General features: G+C 38.0%; 1 protein-coding gene and 1 long non-coding RNA gene across 15 annotated transcripts in view; one reads left to right on the forward strand and one right to left on the reverse strand.

The window, feature by feature from the left end:
• The window catches only part of msi2a (musashi RNA-binding protein 2a), a 288870-nt gene that overhangs the window by 268345 nt on the left and 3604 nt on the right, over positions 1-16921 (forward strand). For 8 of the 10 annotated variants that reach the window (XM_073913422.1, XM_073913424.1, XM_009305537.5 and 5 more), the window contains 3 exon segments: positions 47-226; positions 8549-8703; positions 15361-15437. In XM_073913422.1, coding sequence (XP_073769523.1) covers positions 47-226; positions 8549-8703; positions 15361-15402 — 377 coding nt within the window. In that variant the 3' untranslated portion in view covers positions 15403-15437. 10 annotated transcript variants of the gene reach the window in all.
• The window catches only part of LOC103911773 (uncharacterized), a 281613-nt gene that overhangs the window by 30435 nt on the left and 234257 nt on the right, over positions 1-16921 (reverse strand). The window contains exon 6 of one of the 5 annotated variants that reach the window (XR_012386505.1): positions 5003-5052. This is a non-coding gene — a long non-coding RNA (uncharacterized lncRNA). Of the gene's footprint in view, positions 1-3102; positions 5053-8416; positions 8903-16921 lie in introns of those variants that run through there. The other 4 variants (XR_012386506.1, XR_012386503.1, XR_012386507.1 and 1 more) reach the window with 4 other exon arrangements.

Here is a 16921-nt window from a genome sequence, read left to right on the forward strand (position 1 = left end):
CACAGTGCTCCTCATTGACAGTGTTCCACCTCTTTGTGTTTCTCAGGGTTTCCAGATTATGGCTTTTACTCTGGGCCTGGAGACCAGCGGGCCGCCCCCTGCTCCTTTGCTGATTATGCCACCCTGGGACCCCATACAGGTCAGATGCTGCAGAGCGAGCACGTCACCTCCACCTGCAACTCTCCGTCCCAGCACCACCCAAGCCCGGACCACTTTAAAAGCTCAGGTGTGTATGGCAGACATTTTATTTCTCCAGTACTGCTGTTTCTATTACCAGATTATTCTTAATTATTAGGAAACAATTGCTGTGTCATGTTTTCCTATTTATTTTATTATTAATTTACTTGCATTTATTTGAGTTTATTTATTGTGAGTATCTGAACAAGTGTCTTTGATAGGTGCTGACTTCATTCACAACACGTTAGGGATAGCAAGCCAAAAAAAGCTAATTCAGCCATCATTTACTCACCCCAAACTTGTTCAAAACCTCTTTTAGTTTCTTCTGTTGAACACAAAAGATGATAGTTTGAAAACAAAGGTTAATGGCTGGCACCCACTGACTTGTACAGTAATGTTTTACCTGATATAGAAAGTTGATAAGTATCCGCAACCAGCATTTTTCATAATATCATATAACATTCCTCATAGAAAGAAAAGCATAAACGTTTAAAACCACATGAAGGAGAGTAAATGTGAGGTACAGTAATCCAGTTTTTTGGGTTAACTGTCTCTTGAATGCCAGGTGTCAACTCATAAAACAACTGTGTATGAAGTGGATTATGTTTTCATTCCTGATTCTACATTTAATATGATCTTGAAATTCAGACTCCAGGTTTGAATCTGCAGACAGACTGATGCATGTAAAGCTCTTGTTTTGTCCTACCAAAAGATCCAGTGAGGTCAGGCATTGTGTACTGGACATCTGTGGTTCAGACCTGATCACTGTGGCCACACGGCCCATGCCAGGCCAGGTGTCGTGGATCTTTGAGATTCACCTCCTTCTGTCCCACTTCTCTCGCCTCATTTCATTTGGCAGTCAACAGGAAACTGTCTGTAGTCCTTCTGCTTTACACCAGTGATCACATAGATGTAGCTTTGGCCACAAGCCCAACCTGTTCTCATTCTGCTGCTGGTCTGGCCCCAAATTACAAAGACTAAATCTAAATAGATTTTTGAGTGTGCTTTCAGTGTTTAAATGCTTCAAAAAGGCATGAATGTAATTGTTAATTCTCTGAAATTAATCACCATATCGAAGTACTGTAAATAATAATAATAATGATAATTCTTAACATTTATATGGCGCTATTCTGGACACTCAAAGCGCATTAAACATAGGGGGGAATCTCCTCATCCACCAACAGTGTGCAGCATCAACCTGGATGACGCGACGGCAGTCATATTGCGCCAGACCGCACACCACACACCAGCTGATTGGTGGAGAGGAGACAGAGTGATGAAGCCAATTATGATATGGGGATGTTTAGGAGGCCATGATGGACAGAGGCCAGTGGGCAGATTTGGCCAGGATGCCAGGGTTAAACCCCTACTCTTTTTCGAAGGACATCCTGGGATTTTTAATTCCAGATTTTTTAAAAAGACGTGGTTAGTGTTGATTGTACAGATCTGGTGAGTGTGTGGTCAGTGTCTTTATTTATGTTTATTCAGATGGCAAAGTTAGTTAGTATCGTCAGCAGTATTCCAAGTTTTTAAAGACACACCTTAGTCAAAATGATTTAGTTTTATGTTATTTATAGTAATATCACAACTGAAAATCCTCTACTTCCACACAGCTCTCAGATCAGCTGTAAATGCTGCTGTCTGAATCACTGTCTCCCCTGCGTCTGTGTTTGTGTTGCCGGCTGTTGTGCACGTAATCAAACTCCCCTTTTCATGCAAACCCTTTCGCCTCTCAACACCCGCATCTAAACAGAACTAGAGGTGTGAAAACACCCTGCTGAGGCAGGGGCTGTTTTATAGCGCTTTAATGGCCAGATTTTAATTTGCTAGATTTCATCAGCCCAACACAAAAGTACAACATTCTTGGGTTTTATTTTTTGCATTGGCAAAACAGAAACAAAATCTTATTTTGCTACTGCAATGTATGTCCTTAATATTGCTTTCAGCAAAGTTTTAGAGCATTTCCAGAAAGCTCCATTAAATACAGGTGCGCTGTATTGAAGGTCTGTCCGAATGTCTTGTTGCTGTGGCAACATGGACAAAGTCGATGAATCGTAGGTCTTTTAGGGGTCAATACTGGCACTTCTGGTGTGTAGTTTTGTGCTGGAGAATATCTACATTTCTGCGGCTGTCCCTGCTCAGCAGAAACACTCTGTTATCCCGCCAAAAGGATGCGCAGGGTGACATCGATTAAAACCCCAGTGCTGGGAGCCAGAGCGGGACAGATGAGTCACCTGTGTCTCAAAAACACGCTGCGTAATCACAGGCCGGCGGCTTTAATTAGCATGGGTGCTGCTAAGCTACCAGTCAAAGCCAATAAATGTAAGTCATGTTTAGCTATTAAAGCTAATAGCAGTAACGGTTTAGCCCCAGGGTTTAATTTGGAGCATAAATCCCATTCCTGGCAAAGCGAGAGAAAGCACAGCTCTCACCTTTACAGAATCCAGCAATTATGTGGAATAAAGATTACAGTACACATAAAAGAGTGTGAAAGAAAGGTAAGCCGGAGTGCTCCGATAAGAACAGCACGTCCAGGGAGAGGAGAGTTAGCGCTGACTCTCATCACTTCATTAACACGCTGTGATTAAGTACTGTATCTGTATATGCACATTAAATGTCAATTAACATAATTTCATTTCAAGAATACATTTTTTTTACCCTAATGTTTCTGTAAAGAATTAAACCATATAACTCTTGTTTTAAATGACAACTAGCATGTAGGCACGGGAAAATTACCAGTTTTAAAATCGACAAAATTTACTGTTTCAAAGTGTGTACTCATACTTTGTACAGTTGCCTTGAACCGGGCCAAAGCACGCTTGTCCCCCCTCCCGTCTCCCCCAACGGCCCGCATTCACATTACATTCGGGCCTGGACACGCTTACGTCATTGATGATGAGCTGTTCAGTAGAGAAGCGCTCTGGCTCAGTACAGTGGAGATTTCTTTATTGATATTGTTTTAGTCGTTTGATATGCAGTGACATGCAGTCAAATATTTTGTCGAACAGATCAGCAACTTTTGACGCTCATAAACAATCAAAGTCCTCGTGTTGCAGGAATTAGGAGGTTTGCTAAAGGTGCAGCTGTCGTGCAGTGAGGGGTTTTTGTCTTTAATAATCTATGACAGTTTGTGTTCATTAAACAGTAAAAATGATTAATAAATCCACATGAAACAGTCCCTTAAATGTCACATCTCATCTTCCGTTTTGGGCTCAGGCATGGTTTGCTCTGCCTGGCACACCTCTTCCAACCGGGCCAGGGCCGGCCAGGTGAACCGTTCATGAGCCTGATTAAGAGCACTTACACTTCTCAAACAATCCGTAAAATGGGCCCTGGCATGGTTCAGATAGCATAGTGTGAGTAGGCCCTAAGATACATGTTCGTTTTTTGTTTTTTACAACTATTTTATTTATTTTTTTATAGCAGCAGTATCTCCAGTCATCAAGCTGAACGATTCAGCAAACATCTGAAAACCTCTTCTATATATATATATACACTATCTGAGTGAAGTCTTGTCTTCAATCCCAGTTGTAAGAGCAACAAAGAATAACTTGACTTCTGATTGATCATTTGGAAAAGTGTTAGAAGGTAGATTTTTCTGATGAATCATCTGTTGAACTGCATTCCAGTCATCACAAATACTGCAGAAAACCTACTTGAACCCACATGGACCCAAGATTCTCAAAGAAATGAGTCAAGTTTGGTGAAGGAAAAATCATGGTTTAGGGTTACATTCTGTATAGGGGTGTGCGATTACAAACCACAGGAGAGGGCAAATTCTACCTCAGGATAGCACTCCTTCTCATTCTTCAGCCTCCACATCAAACTTCCTAAAAGCAAAGGTCAAGGTGCTCTAGGAATGGCCAGCCCAGTCATCGAACATGAACATTATTAAGCATGTCTGGGATAAGGTGAAGGAGGAGGCATTGAAGATGAATCCAGAGAATCTTGATGAACTCTGGGAGTCCTGCAAGAACGCTTTCTTTGCTTATTTTAGTCATTGCAGAGATGTATGGATGCAGTCCTCCAAGCTCATGGGAGTCATACACAATAATCATTCTTTTTCCACTGCAGCATGATTTTATATTCTATACTGTACATTATTTCTGTTAAGTGACAAAAATCAAGGCATGATTAATTTTATTTAGCTAAAAAAGTGTAATCTAGAGGCCTTTGCCTTTCGCATAAACCACTTCTGATACCAAATGATCAACTAGAAGTCAAGTTATTATTTGTTGTTCCTAACACTTGGAAAAGCGACAAGACTTTTATCAGGGAGTCTACACATACATGTATATATACATATTAAACGTTCAAGCATACTATAGACCTGAGCAGTGCAGTGCCTTAATTTATATCCACAGAAAAGATATCGAAATACACCTTTTCAAGTTGTAAAAAAATCTGTGTTGTTGAATTTAATGAAGACAGAAGAATCAATCAATGATTTATTTGAATAATTTAGTCGTTTTCCAAAATATTTTAAATTTTTCTTTAAATAAAATACATTGTGTTCAATGGAAAAAAAGAATTTATCCAGACATTTAAAAAGGACATATTGTAGAGCCGTAATAACAGTACTGTGACATATTTATCTAATGTTATCACACCATCAAAATCTTATATCCTCCGTGACTATTAGCATGTACGCATCATAACAGCATTTTAACCTACTTTGATAGTTTTATTTAGCCCAACCCCCACACAGTCATGATTGTACTAATATAAGCATCAATACAGCGCTGTATGTGACATGAAATCCCTGCATGCGCCACACACACACACACACACACACACACACACATGCATCTGGTTGTGTTGATACCTGTGGCGACTGCAGGCGCTGATGTTCTGTCCTCCAGCTGTATACGGTCACTGTGAAGAGAGATATGGGGAATGAGCATTTACAAAAGCAGCTCAGTCTTTACATGCATGTTCAAATCTCAGCTCAGTGTTCTTAGCACAGCAGGAGAGCCTGTGTTTCTCCCTGCCTCGTCCTTCTGTCAGACCTGACTAATGCACAGCACAGCGTGTGGCTGCAGACTGTTTTGCATGGACATTGTGGGCGTTTTTAATCTAAATACTGGCCATGCATGTGTGAAGGCTGTTCATTCAGGAAATTTTTGTTTTTAAAAACACAAAGAGTATAAAAAAATATTGTCATCTTACAAACAGCAATGAAATCCTTGTTTTTTCATGAGTAGTTAAACTGTCCTTTAGGCCATTGTTTCTCAGCCACGTTCCTGAAAGACCACCAGCTCTGCACATTTCCATGTCTCCTCAACCAAACACAGGGTTAGTTCACCCAAAACTGAAAACTGTCATTATTTACTCTCCATTCACTGTTCACACACCTGTTCAACTTTTTTTCTTCTGTTGAACACACAAAAAGTTATTTTGGAAAATCCTGTTATTATAATAAAATGTGTTTTTTCCAATATAAATGCCAACATTTTTCAAAATATGTTCTTTTGTGTTTTAGAGTGTACTATCCCTTTAAAAGCCAGGAGCTGTACACTTGATAATTTGTACAGTCAATTAATATCTGCTTTATCTAATTATTAGAAAGAAAGACCAATAGCTTACTGTATGAGGCATTTTTGGCCATTCTGTAAAGAGCTATGTTAACTTGCAGTATACCAGGGGTGCCAAACTCAATTCCTGGTGGGCCACAGCTCTGCTGTTTAGTTCCAACTGTGTTTAAACACACCTGATAAAAATAATTGAGTCCTCCAGGCTTGTTTAAAACTTACAGGTTAGTGTGTTGAAGCAGGGTTGAAACTAAACAGTGCAGGGCTGTGGCCCTCCAGGAACTGAGTTTGACACCTCTGATGTATACTGTAGTACAACCAGGGCTTGACATTAACACTCGCCAAATGCGGGATATCAGCTGTGTTGAGTTGGACAGCCACCTCCACTAGCCACTTTGGCCTTTTGAAAATAACTTTTAAATTGCCATTGTTGGCTCATCACTAAAGATTAGAACTTTAGTTTAAGGCCGTTTGTCAATATGTGTGCAACTGCGATCAGCACAACTGATAACTGTTTGTGCAAGCAAAAAGCAAGTGAATATTGAATGAAAAAATGATCAGGCGATTGGTGAGACACAGGCTCTCCTCACTCACTGATGAGGACTTCATGTCGTGCATGTAGAACTTATGTGATGCTTGTGAGAGCTTAAAAGCTCACGGATCCTTGCACGAAGTAAACGTGCTTGGGAACACAACTGGTGCGATTGCCTCTCTTTTAAATAGACTGGGAAACAGCTGTGCTCATGCACCCACAGTCCTGCTGCTTTCCAGAGCTACAGTTTTTTTTTTTTTTTTTTTGTAAGCAGCAGCAGTTGCCGCTTTTGTTTTAACCATTCTCTGAACAGATTATTAATGGGCCATGTGCACATGATTATCCTTTATTATCGCACATGGAATGATTTTCACCTGCTTTTTTTTTGCTTCTAGTTATTTTTGTTAATATGGTTTAATGTTTACAATAACATTACTTTAATAGATTAACTCTCCATTTATCTATGGTTCACTGATGGACCTTTAGTCTGGACAAACTATTGTGCATTTTAGATTCATGACAATATATATTTTTTTAAATGTCTGTTGTTTTTTTAGGAACATTTTTGTTGAAAAAACTAAATGTACACAGCTATAAGTGAGAAACACAGTGGCGCAGTAGGTAGTGCTGTCGCCTCACAGCAAGAAGGTTGCTGGTTTGAGCCTCGGCTGGGTCAGTTGGCGTTTCTGTGTGGAGTTTGCATGTTCTCCCTGCGTTTACGTGGGTTTCCTCTGGGTGTTTCGGTTTCCCCCACAGTCCAAAGACCTGCGGTACAGGTGAATTGGGTAGGCTAAATTGTCCTTAGTGTATGAGTGTGAATAAGTGTGTATGGATGTTTCCCAGAGATGGGTTGCAGCTGGAAAGGCATCCGCTGTGTAAAACATATGCTGAATAAGTTGGCAGTTCATTTCGCTGTGGCGACACCCAGATTAATAAAGAAACTAAGCTAAAACGAAAATAAATGAATGAACAGCTACATTTTGCTTGTTTTGACACATTATTTACATTTTGTGGCAAGGAAATAATTAGTTTGGTGTGGCCAGAGAAAAATGGATAAATCCTTAGTATCCTTAGAGCTCTAAAAATTCATGTGAAATAAAACTAATTGCAATTTGACACTTAGAAGCCATAATCCATTTGCTCAGCTCATTGAGCAAGATCACACACAACATATAAAACAAGTAAAATGAACGAGGAGTCATGTGGACATAACACAAAATGTAAATGAAGTAAATTTAGCATGCTACAGTCAAATATTATACATATAAAATGTATTTTTTCCATCAAAAAAATTGTTGGTCTAGTAGAGAGATGACCAAACTAGGGCCTGCGGGCCAAATTTGTCCCATGGTTATCTTTGATTTGGCTCACCATTCCATCTGAGAAGAGAGGGACAAGGTTTAGAGATTGTCAATCCAAATTTAATGCAAACATTTGTTTGTTTTAAGCTTTGTCTGTTTGTTAAAAGCTGAAATTAAATGCTTTATTAAATGGTTTAAATTAATCAGATTTTGCTTAAATCTATATACAGTCACCTGACAATGCAGAGACCTTGATGAGCAAATCAAGTCAAAGGCAGATTCTGCTTGACTAGTGTATTCAGCATTGCACTCCACTGTGTTATAAATGTGATTGTTTATGTTTTATTGCAATAAGTCATCATTTAAAAAGTTATACTGCATTGGTTTATCCGATTTAAAGTAATGGTTTCTTTTTATTTTGAAATATTATGAATAATAATAAAATTGGCAAATGCCCATGGCAACTTTATTTTAATATAGTTTGGTAAATTTACCCTTGGGTCCACGGCTCTTGATAATATTTGGTTTTTGGCCCTTCATACCTAAAAGTTTAGGCACCCATGAACTAGTGACAATGGCGAGTGGCTAGTAACGTTGGAAAACTAATAGCCACAGTGGCTGGTGATCAACAAAGTAAATGTGAAGCCCTGAGTACAACTGTCCAAAAAAATACTAATAATTAAAAAAACAATACAGACAATGACTGTTTAATCCTAATGAATAGAATAATTAATTGTGAAATGGGGGATTTAGTGTTTTTTTCTAAAGCACGTGACATGCTTTTTAGATTTCCTCTGATGTATGAAAAGCTTAAAAGAACATTGTTTACGAGTGTTATAAATGTGGTTTCACTTTTGAACAAATAAATGCGTCGTTGCTGAATAAAAGCATTCATTCATTTATTTATATTAAGTGAACATGGCTTCTTCCATCTTCTCTGTGGTTGTTTAGTGGTTTTATTATAGAGTGAAACTGATTTCGCCAGTGTGTATGTGTGTCCTATACAGGTGCTAACCCTCCTCGGCCTGGAGGTTTCCCCGGTGCGAACAGTCCTGGCCCCGTGGCAGACCTGTATGGCCCCAGCAGTCAGGACTCAGCAGTGGGAAATTACATCAGCGCTGCCAGTCCTCAGCCAGGCTCCGGGTTCAATCACAGTATCGCGGTGAGTAGAGCTATATGTTACACTCTCAGTCACGCTAAGAGATGCAAAAAGTGCTCACTATTAGTCCTTGTCCGTCCTAGTTTTTAATTATATTCAACCTCCAACTGAGAAATGCGAGTCTGACTGGCTGTTCCTCAGTCGTGACTCACTTTTTACAGTGAGGGCTTGATTGTCAGCACAGCCATTTAGAAAAGCAGCGCTGGGGAAAGAAGAATATCAGAGGAATTAGTTCCATTCCACATGTTCAAAAATACCCCAATGAGTCACGAGTCTCCGTTAGACTGACACTTCTCGTCTCGCTGATGTTTTGTTTGGGGAATAAAAGCATCACAAACAGTTTAGAGGAAGCAAAAAGCTGCCATGGTTGGAAATGAGCAAATTGTCAAAATCAGATGTCCCTGTAACTAGCAGATGCTCTTGACACCGTCTCCAAACAAAAGCCCCTGCGTTGCACAAAAAACTTGCTTTAATTGGCTTTTGTCGGCGAGCGCACGCATTCTGTCTGCAGATGTCACGGACGTCAGGTTGCGGCTCGGTGTCAGCGCCCATCTCAATTTGAAGAAGAAAGCATTTATAATGAGCTGCCAAATTGAAATTAAATTATTCACCCCGTTCTCTCAAATCAGTTTCTTAACCAACTGAAGCAGATTTTGATTTATGCGAGTGTTTGCTGGAGATTTCTGCTGTTTGGCTGCTTCTTGTTAGTTTGCTCCTGTATATGGAGGGTATTCTTAAACAATTACAATGCAAACATTCCATACTTTTCCACACTCTTTAACCATAATTAACTTATATATAAACTATTTTTATTGTAGTAGCTCTGATTTTCACAGCCATAAAATACAATCTCTAACCTGCAGGGTTATTCTTATATAATAAAATATATAATAAAAAGTGCTGGAAATTCTTATATTTTAATCTAGTGTTTTCAAAGGTTTGCATAATGCTTTAGATTTTGGATAGTGGTTGCTTTCATAATGAGTTCTCTTACTAAATAGGTAACAATAATAAAAGAAATAGTTTTGCTTTTGCATAAAATATAAATTGTGGAGTCTGTGCATGTGCACATAGCATGATCTGCCTGTCTTAATCAAAGAGCACAGATTAGTATTATTTCAATTTAAGATTAAAGATGACTTAATAATAACAGTAGTTCAATGTTGGGCTTGGGAGAAACATGCCATCAGAATCCATCTTTGATGCCATGCTGTATTACAGAATAATATAACAAATAGCATCTGATGAGTTTGACCACACAGAATCTGTGCGTGTAGTAATCTGCAGATTTTTAGCCCATCATTGAGTCTTTATTTACTTGTGTAGATGTACATTTATTCAGTTTTGAAAGTAATTTTAGTAATATTACTGACTAATATAAAAATGTTCAATTGATTTATTTACAATACAGTTAGTGAAGTCATATTTCATGTCTTTTAGTAGATCTATGATATGAGAGACTTGCTTTGTTTACCAAATAAGTGGATCTAATTGGATTTGCATTGTAAACATTAAATAAAGTAAAAAAAAATTTTTTCATATATTACGTTTTTAGTTATAATACTCCTAAAACAATTCTGCGTACATCTTTTTTTTTTTTACAAAAATCTGCACAGAAATAGCAAAAAATGTCTGCAGATTGTGTCTGGCCCTTCTGCTGAGGTATGTACTGTATATGTATGTAAATATGTATTTTTCCACATCTAAAAAAAGTGCTGAGATTTGACTTTGGAAAAAGTGTAAAAACCATTAACCTACAGGATTGCATCTTCTCTGATTGATTGACATGTGGATGTGTGCGTTCATTTACATCCAGGAAACTACATTTCCATATTACCGAATTCTGATGTTTTCCAACAGTAGTAACCAATAGGATATAAACACAGGAGAAAATAATAAAATAGTTTAAAAATTATATAATATAAAATCTAAAATTGTATATAATAGAAGTTTTTTAAATATATATAAATAAAACTTATGCAATTTACACTCTGCAATAAAAGTACAAAAACCGTCACGCAGGTGACTTTTTAGATTCAAACGCATACTTTTTAGGAACCGACCCAGATTTAGTGCAATTTGTGTATGAAAATAGACATGCCCAATATTCTAGCTCTTTATATTTGAAAGGATTAATCATTTATGCAGTCATGCACATTGTTTGACAGCTAATATGATGGTGATTTGATGCTCCGCAAAGGTTGCAGACACCTTTACAGACACCAAAATGCTTTTTTGATGCAAAATTTATTTGAGCCAATATAAGTGATTTCTTACGCTGATTAAGAAACTTAGGAATAGGCTACTATCATAAAGAAAATCCGCTCTAAATGTTAAACTAAATAAATTGATAAATGAAAGTGTAAAGCCTGCAGCCCACAGCAAAGGTGAAAAGTGATTGTGTATCATATTCTGTATAACAAACCATTTCCTATGAGTTTGATGTAATTTTGCTTGCGTGGATAATTGAATATTAATCAGATGATTTCATTAGCTGCTGTGATCATGATTTCGAGGATCGATAGATCTGTCCTTCACAACACACCCAGCCATCTCAGATTAGTTCATCCAGACATTTTAATCTGATTTGCAAGCTTGTTTGAAGAACCAAAGAAGTCACGCTTACAGTTCATGCAAACTCTGGTCCGGTTCACTTCTGGTATGAATGCAATCATACAAAATAACAGAAGTGACCCGCCAACTGTACAACAAACTTTAGTTCTCATTATGATCATTCGTGTGTGTGTATCACATAATGTACCTTGCTAACAAGCAGGACTGAGCCCAGGCAAACACAGTGAAAATGTCTGCTTGTCTCCTCCAAAAACAGCTTCTGCCGACATTGTTATTTGTTCTGAACGTTTATAATATTTTTGCGGCAGATGGATGTAAGCTGCTTTCTGTATGTTCAAAACTAAAAGATTCAGTAAAAGCAGAACAACTGCAATAAGCAGACATCTTTCCATTTTGGTGCTGTGCTTTCGTGTTCGTCATCTTGCAACAGCCGTAAACACAACAGCAGCTCAATGACGCAAGAGTACCAGGGCTCAGAAGGAAAAAAGACAGTAGAGTGAAGACAAACTAACCGAGAATGTGACGACAAATGAACTTAGGGTACAGTCCAGACAATTGAACCCTCATTTAAGCAAGATAAGAAGAATGAACACCAGATGCTTTATTTATATTTTAGAAAACCACAACTGACTGTCTGGTAATGTCATTTTGATTTACTTTTCCACCTGGAAATGACTCCAACCAAATCCATGCTTTTCCAAACTACAGAACTCGAATATTTCTTGTTCTATAATAGTAATTCATTGTGAATTACTTGTGTGATATATTGAAAGTGACCTGAAATGAGTTGAACAGTCCACAATTTTAATCTGACTGTGAAAATGATGAAAGAACTGTAATATTTCTCTAAACTATTCCTGAAATTGTGAGCTCGTGCAGAGGAGGAGAACTTTGTAAACTGGGGATATTTTTCCCATCACAACCGGAGCCGTGTTGCTTAGAAAACTAAAGATCCCGAGTGTCTGTTAACCATCACCATTAGGCCCTTAAGCAAGACATTTACATCTGCCTTTGAATGAAAGAAGTTGTCTTTAAGTAGTTAAATTGCTGGCAAGTGTAGAAGAACTGCTCATAAACAGCTGTTTATGGCATATAAAGACAATTGGCTGATGGCAGAGATATTAACTGCTGCTTAGAAAGCCGAAGTGAGCACAAACCTGGATCTTTCATCCTTCATTTCAGCCTCCCGGCATCTAAATAAAACATGTCACCGCATGAATTCATAACTTTATTTATCGGCATTAGTGTGGTTTTTGAGTGAGTGCCATTTTGTGCTGTGTGATTAATTCCAAATTTAGCGAGCATTCGTTCAGCTGGACTGATAGATGTGTGCGAATCTGTAGTTCTTGATGTCTCCGTGCAGAACATTAACACGGGAAATGACGCAGAACTAAAATGCTCGTCTCCATTTATTTTTCTGACACGTGTCACCAGTTCACCTCCTACTGGATCCCCCTTCCCTCTCTTTCTCTCTCTCTCTTTAAAACTTGTAGTATCAAGATGAAATAAAGTTTCATTACGCTCAGTTCTTAAAACGAGGAAGCCTGGCAGAAAAGCCAATATAAACTTAAGAAAGCCTTTCCTTCCTGCCCTCTAAAGCAGCGGGTGCGAGACTGACTTTGATTTATTCGTATGGATTAGACAGATCCGCTCCTGCCATGCACACAATAGTCTGATGACAGGCCCGATAAGCGGCTGTGTTTCTCAGAAAGGCTTGTTGACAGCTTGCCGTTTTGCCCTCTAAATCAGCCGTGTGGGTTTGTAAGTTCACAAACGCAGACTGACAATGGGCAGGATTTATTTACTTATTCAGGACTGATTAGCTCCACAGAAGAGGCAAATATGTTTTCTTGTGTTTTCCTTTTGCTCGAAGGCCTTCGAGTTACTCTGATGGGGATTGCAGCAGTTTAATTTGTAGGATCATGCATTATAGAGTGCTCCTAAAAGGGGTTCGGTTCATACAGCTGGAGTTTTTCTAACACTGATGTTTGGCTGTATAGAGCTTAAAAAAGCTTTTTCCTCATAGGATTGTCTGGATTGGAGGACTCAGTAAAAAAACAAAATGTGTTTCACAATAAAAAAAAAGAAAAGAAAAATGTGCTGTGACTTTCTTAAAGGCACAGTTTGCCAAAACAGCACTCGTACAGCCTCTTCATTCTTGTGTATAACTCTGCTCACATAGTTACAAGCAGAGGAATAAAATCACTACAGTTTGATAAATATCGCAGCTGTTGGACAACATAATCTCCTTTTGAGAGTTTTTTTTAGGTGAGAATGTAGTTATTTATATTTGCAGCTATGCCATTTATTTATAAGGATAGTGCCTCTTTTAAAACATTTATCATTTCGGAGATTCAGCAAAGAAATTGACAGTTGACAGCCACAAGATGGTGACAGAGATCACATAAGTCCTTAGTGGAGGAATCTCAGCGTTTTCTTTTCTTATTTCAAACTACAGCTGATCAAATCATTGATGAGAGACATTCTAAGTCGATCTCTCTCTTTTGTTTGTTGTATTTATACCACAGTTGTCTGGTAGTGTTTGCTTTGGCTTTTTCGAGGATATTTATTGTGATCATCCAATTGCAACAAACCTGTTTTGTTAAACAGTTTGTAATACAATTATTAAATGATTATTATTGTTATTTACAAAGGATAAAATAAATAGTATACATTACAAAAAGATGCAAATTAATAGCTATTATAAAGAAATTGAAGCAAGAGCAGCTACATTGAAAGCATTCGATTGCATCCTTTTATGCTCATTTAAGATAAATTAGCTGTGCTTAAAAGAAAAGCCACCAAGATCGACATGTTTAGATATTATTATGTTTATATGTCTGTTCAAACACGTACCCAAGAGCCCAGAGTGTCCACTTTCGCTTTAAATCACGTGTGTCTAATCAGTTTGGGAAACAGCACCTATTTATCACAATGGAGCAGTCAAGCACCGCTACACGAACTGATGCTTTGAGGATTGCAAAAGAGGGGCAACAGCACCTGTAATGGGGAAAGAAGGGAATCCCATCATTTTTATCTTTTTTTCAAAGTGTTTTCATGCCTAAATAAAAGGAAAGCACTGAACAGATTCACATTTAAGAGCAAGGGGTGTCCCCTGGTGGTTCGGTGGTATGGGTTGTGTATAGGGAGAATCGACTCTTTAATGTTTATTGCCACCCATCATAGAAAATATGGGAGAAATAAAGGAAAATGTTACGGGATGATAGCGGGATAGAAGTGTAAAATACAGGAGAATCCTGGGAAAAACGGGTGGGTTGACAGGTATGTGTGTGTGTGTGTGTGTGTGTGTGTGTGTGTATATATATATATAAATGTCTTAATCAGTATAAGCCAATTGTGCTGCAAATTAAGTTGTAATTGCATGCACATCTGAAGCAGCTGAACGTTGTTTGACATGAATCTGACTTGTACAGCAAGTAGGTTACCATTCCAGTAATGACTAGCTATTTGCTATTTGCTTGTTAACCGTACATTACTTACAGTTAATTAATTATAATAAAATAAAATTAGAATTAAATGCAACATTTATGAAACTTTATCTCAGCCATGAACATAATTTCTATTCTTCTATACAATAATATTCAGTGATTTAATACAGAGAAGGTTATTTAAGTGTTACATGTGAGTTAAAATTGCTCATTCTTTCCAGAGGGGAAATAAAACATATAATTTTGTTTGACCATATCACCAAGACATAATTTGAGAAATAGCTAAAGCTCATTTCTAAAAACCGAATTGAAATAGAAAGGAGTTGAAGCCACAGAAATGCATTGACCGAGCTGCATGAAGGTGCAGTCTAATTTAAGCATAAAAATAGAAGATGATGCCCGACTAGCCATGCTCCATCGTCAGCAGGATATCGGCTCTCAATTAGAGTCACATCACAGATTTGAATGAGTCTTTTATCAGTATCATGTTCTCCTAAAGTGGAGTTCTTGACTCTCTACATGAGAAAGGAATCTCATACTGTTCATTAAAGAGACGTGTTATTATTATTATTATTCTGTCTGTTTTCATATTGCATGAATGATTCTGCTCATCGTCTTGCACATTATCTACTTTCAGGGTCCTTTGATTGCCACAGCATTTACAAATGGGTACCACTGAAAGCTAGCTGAAGACGAGGCACCAACTCTTTGAAGGTACGCATGGCTTTCTCTCTCAGAAAACATCATGTTCTTGAACTGTACTTTTTTGCTGTTCCATTCAAACTAAAGGGGCTATATGTAAGAATTTGCAATGAATTAATCACATTTTTCATATTGGCAATATGTGAACAGCTATTAATGACACTTGAAAAACTCTCTAAGTTGTCTATGAAAGCCAGCAGGTTTTATATGAAAGTCTTGGCAAGTTTTACCTTTTAAAATAAAAAATATGTGACGTTTACATCTCCCATCTATTTTTATGACATCTGAAACTTTTATATCCTTAAGAAATTAACTTTTATTTCCTGCATGTTTAAATGGTTAAGTCTGACCATGAAACATGTTTTTGCTCTTGGACATGTAAATCTTTGCCCAGTAAAATAATCTGGTTTTAAAATAAACTGCTGGAGTAGAGCTGTGGTCTAATAAAAAGAAATCAATTCTTCATCAATCCTGTTATTTTCAGACTGCATCTCCATTTATTTTAACAGTTGACTGAGTTCTAGGCTAGTTTTTAACAGCAGATGGCGATCAAGGTTGGTATGGCTGATGCAAAACTGCCTTTTCGACAATATTTCATGTAGCCTAGTGGTCTGTGTGTAAACTTCTTCAGCGTCAAGCGCACGCGTATGCTCCAGCACAGTCTTCACCTTCACATAACCCTCACCATTGGTAACGCCGACTCTGACGCACACCTTTTAAAAAATGTAACTACATTTGTAACTAATGTAATGTCGCAACGACGTGTAGCGCAAGCTCTGTGATTGCTCAGCTTGGTAGTGCTGACGAGTGTGGGCAGTGCTGAGAGCCGCAAACCTGTTGGAGTGAGTGTTTATACAAGTGTCATCCCCCGTGAAAGAAGCTTCAGATGGAAACTTTTGTTTTGTGTTTACGTCATTAGTTGTTGCACGTCTGCCGGTTCCCGCCTCAGAATGAGTGAGTTTTAGTTACTTGCACATTAAGGTGGCGTTCAGAAAAAACAACAGCGAAGAAATTTGACACAGATAAATATAAAAACTCACTACCAGCTAGTGTTTTGGAAATATTATTGCTGGGCAACACAAACAGCATAAAGAAGTATAAATGCACAACAACGCGCAAGAATGGCGGGTCACGCCAATCACTCAACGCAGAAGTATAAACAAGCCTTAACTGTGCTCCAAATGGCTCGAGATCTAATCCGAGTTTACTCAGAAACACTAAGAAATTGTAATTTGATGCATTGTGATAATGTAAATTTTTTATGACCAAAACGAGACATTTATTTACAAAGTGTTGTCAGTCCAATGTTAGAACAAAACACATTACAAGAACAGCATTTAAAAACTAACATCTATTGCTGGATCACCCTGAATTCTAACCCATTATCTCTGCATGCTAGTCAGGAACTCTCAGCGCTTTACTTGAAACCTCAACTCAACAATGCGGGGTATAATTCCTCAATTTGCTGAACTGTTTCTTTGCTGAAGCTGTTTCAG

This window comes from Danio rerio, chromosome 10 (genome assembly GCF_049306965.1).
Source record: "Danio rerio strain Tuebingen ecotype United States chromosome 10, GRCz12tu, whole genome shotgun sequence".
Taxonomy (NCBI): domain Eukaryota; kingdom Metazoa; phylum Chordata; class Actinopteri; order Cypriniformes; family Danionidae; genus Danio; species Danio rerio.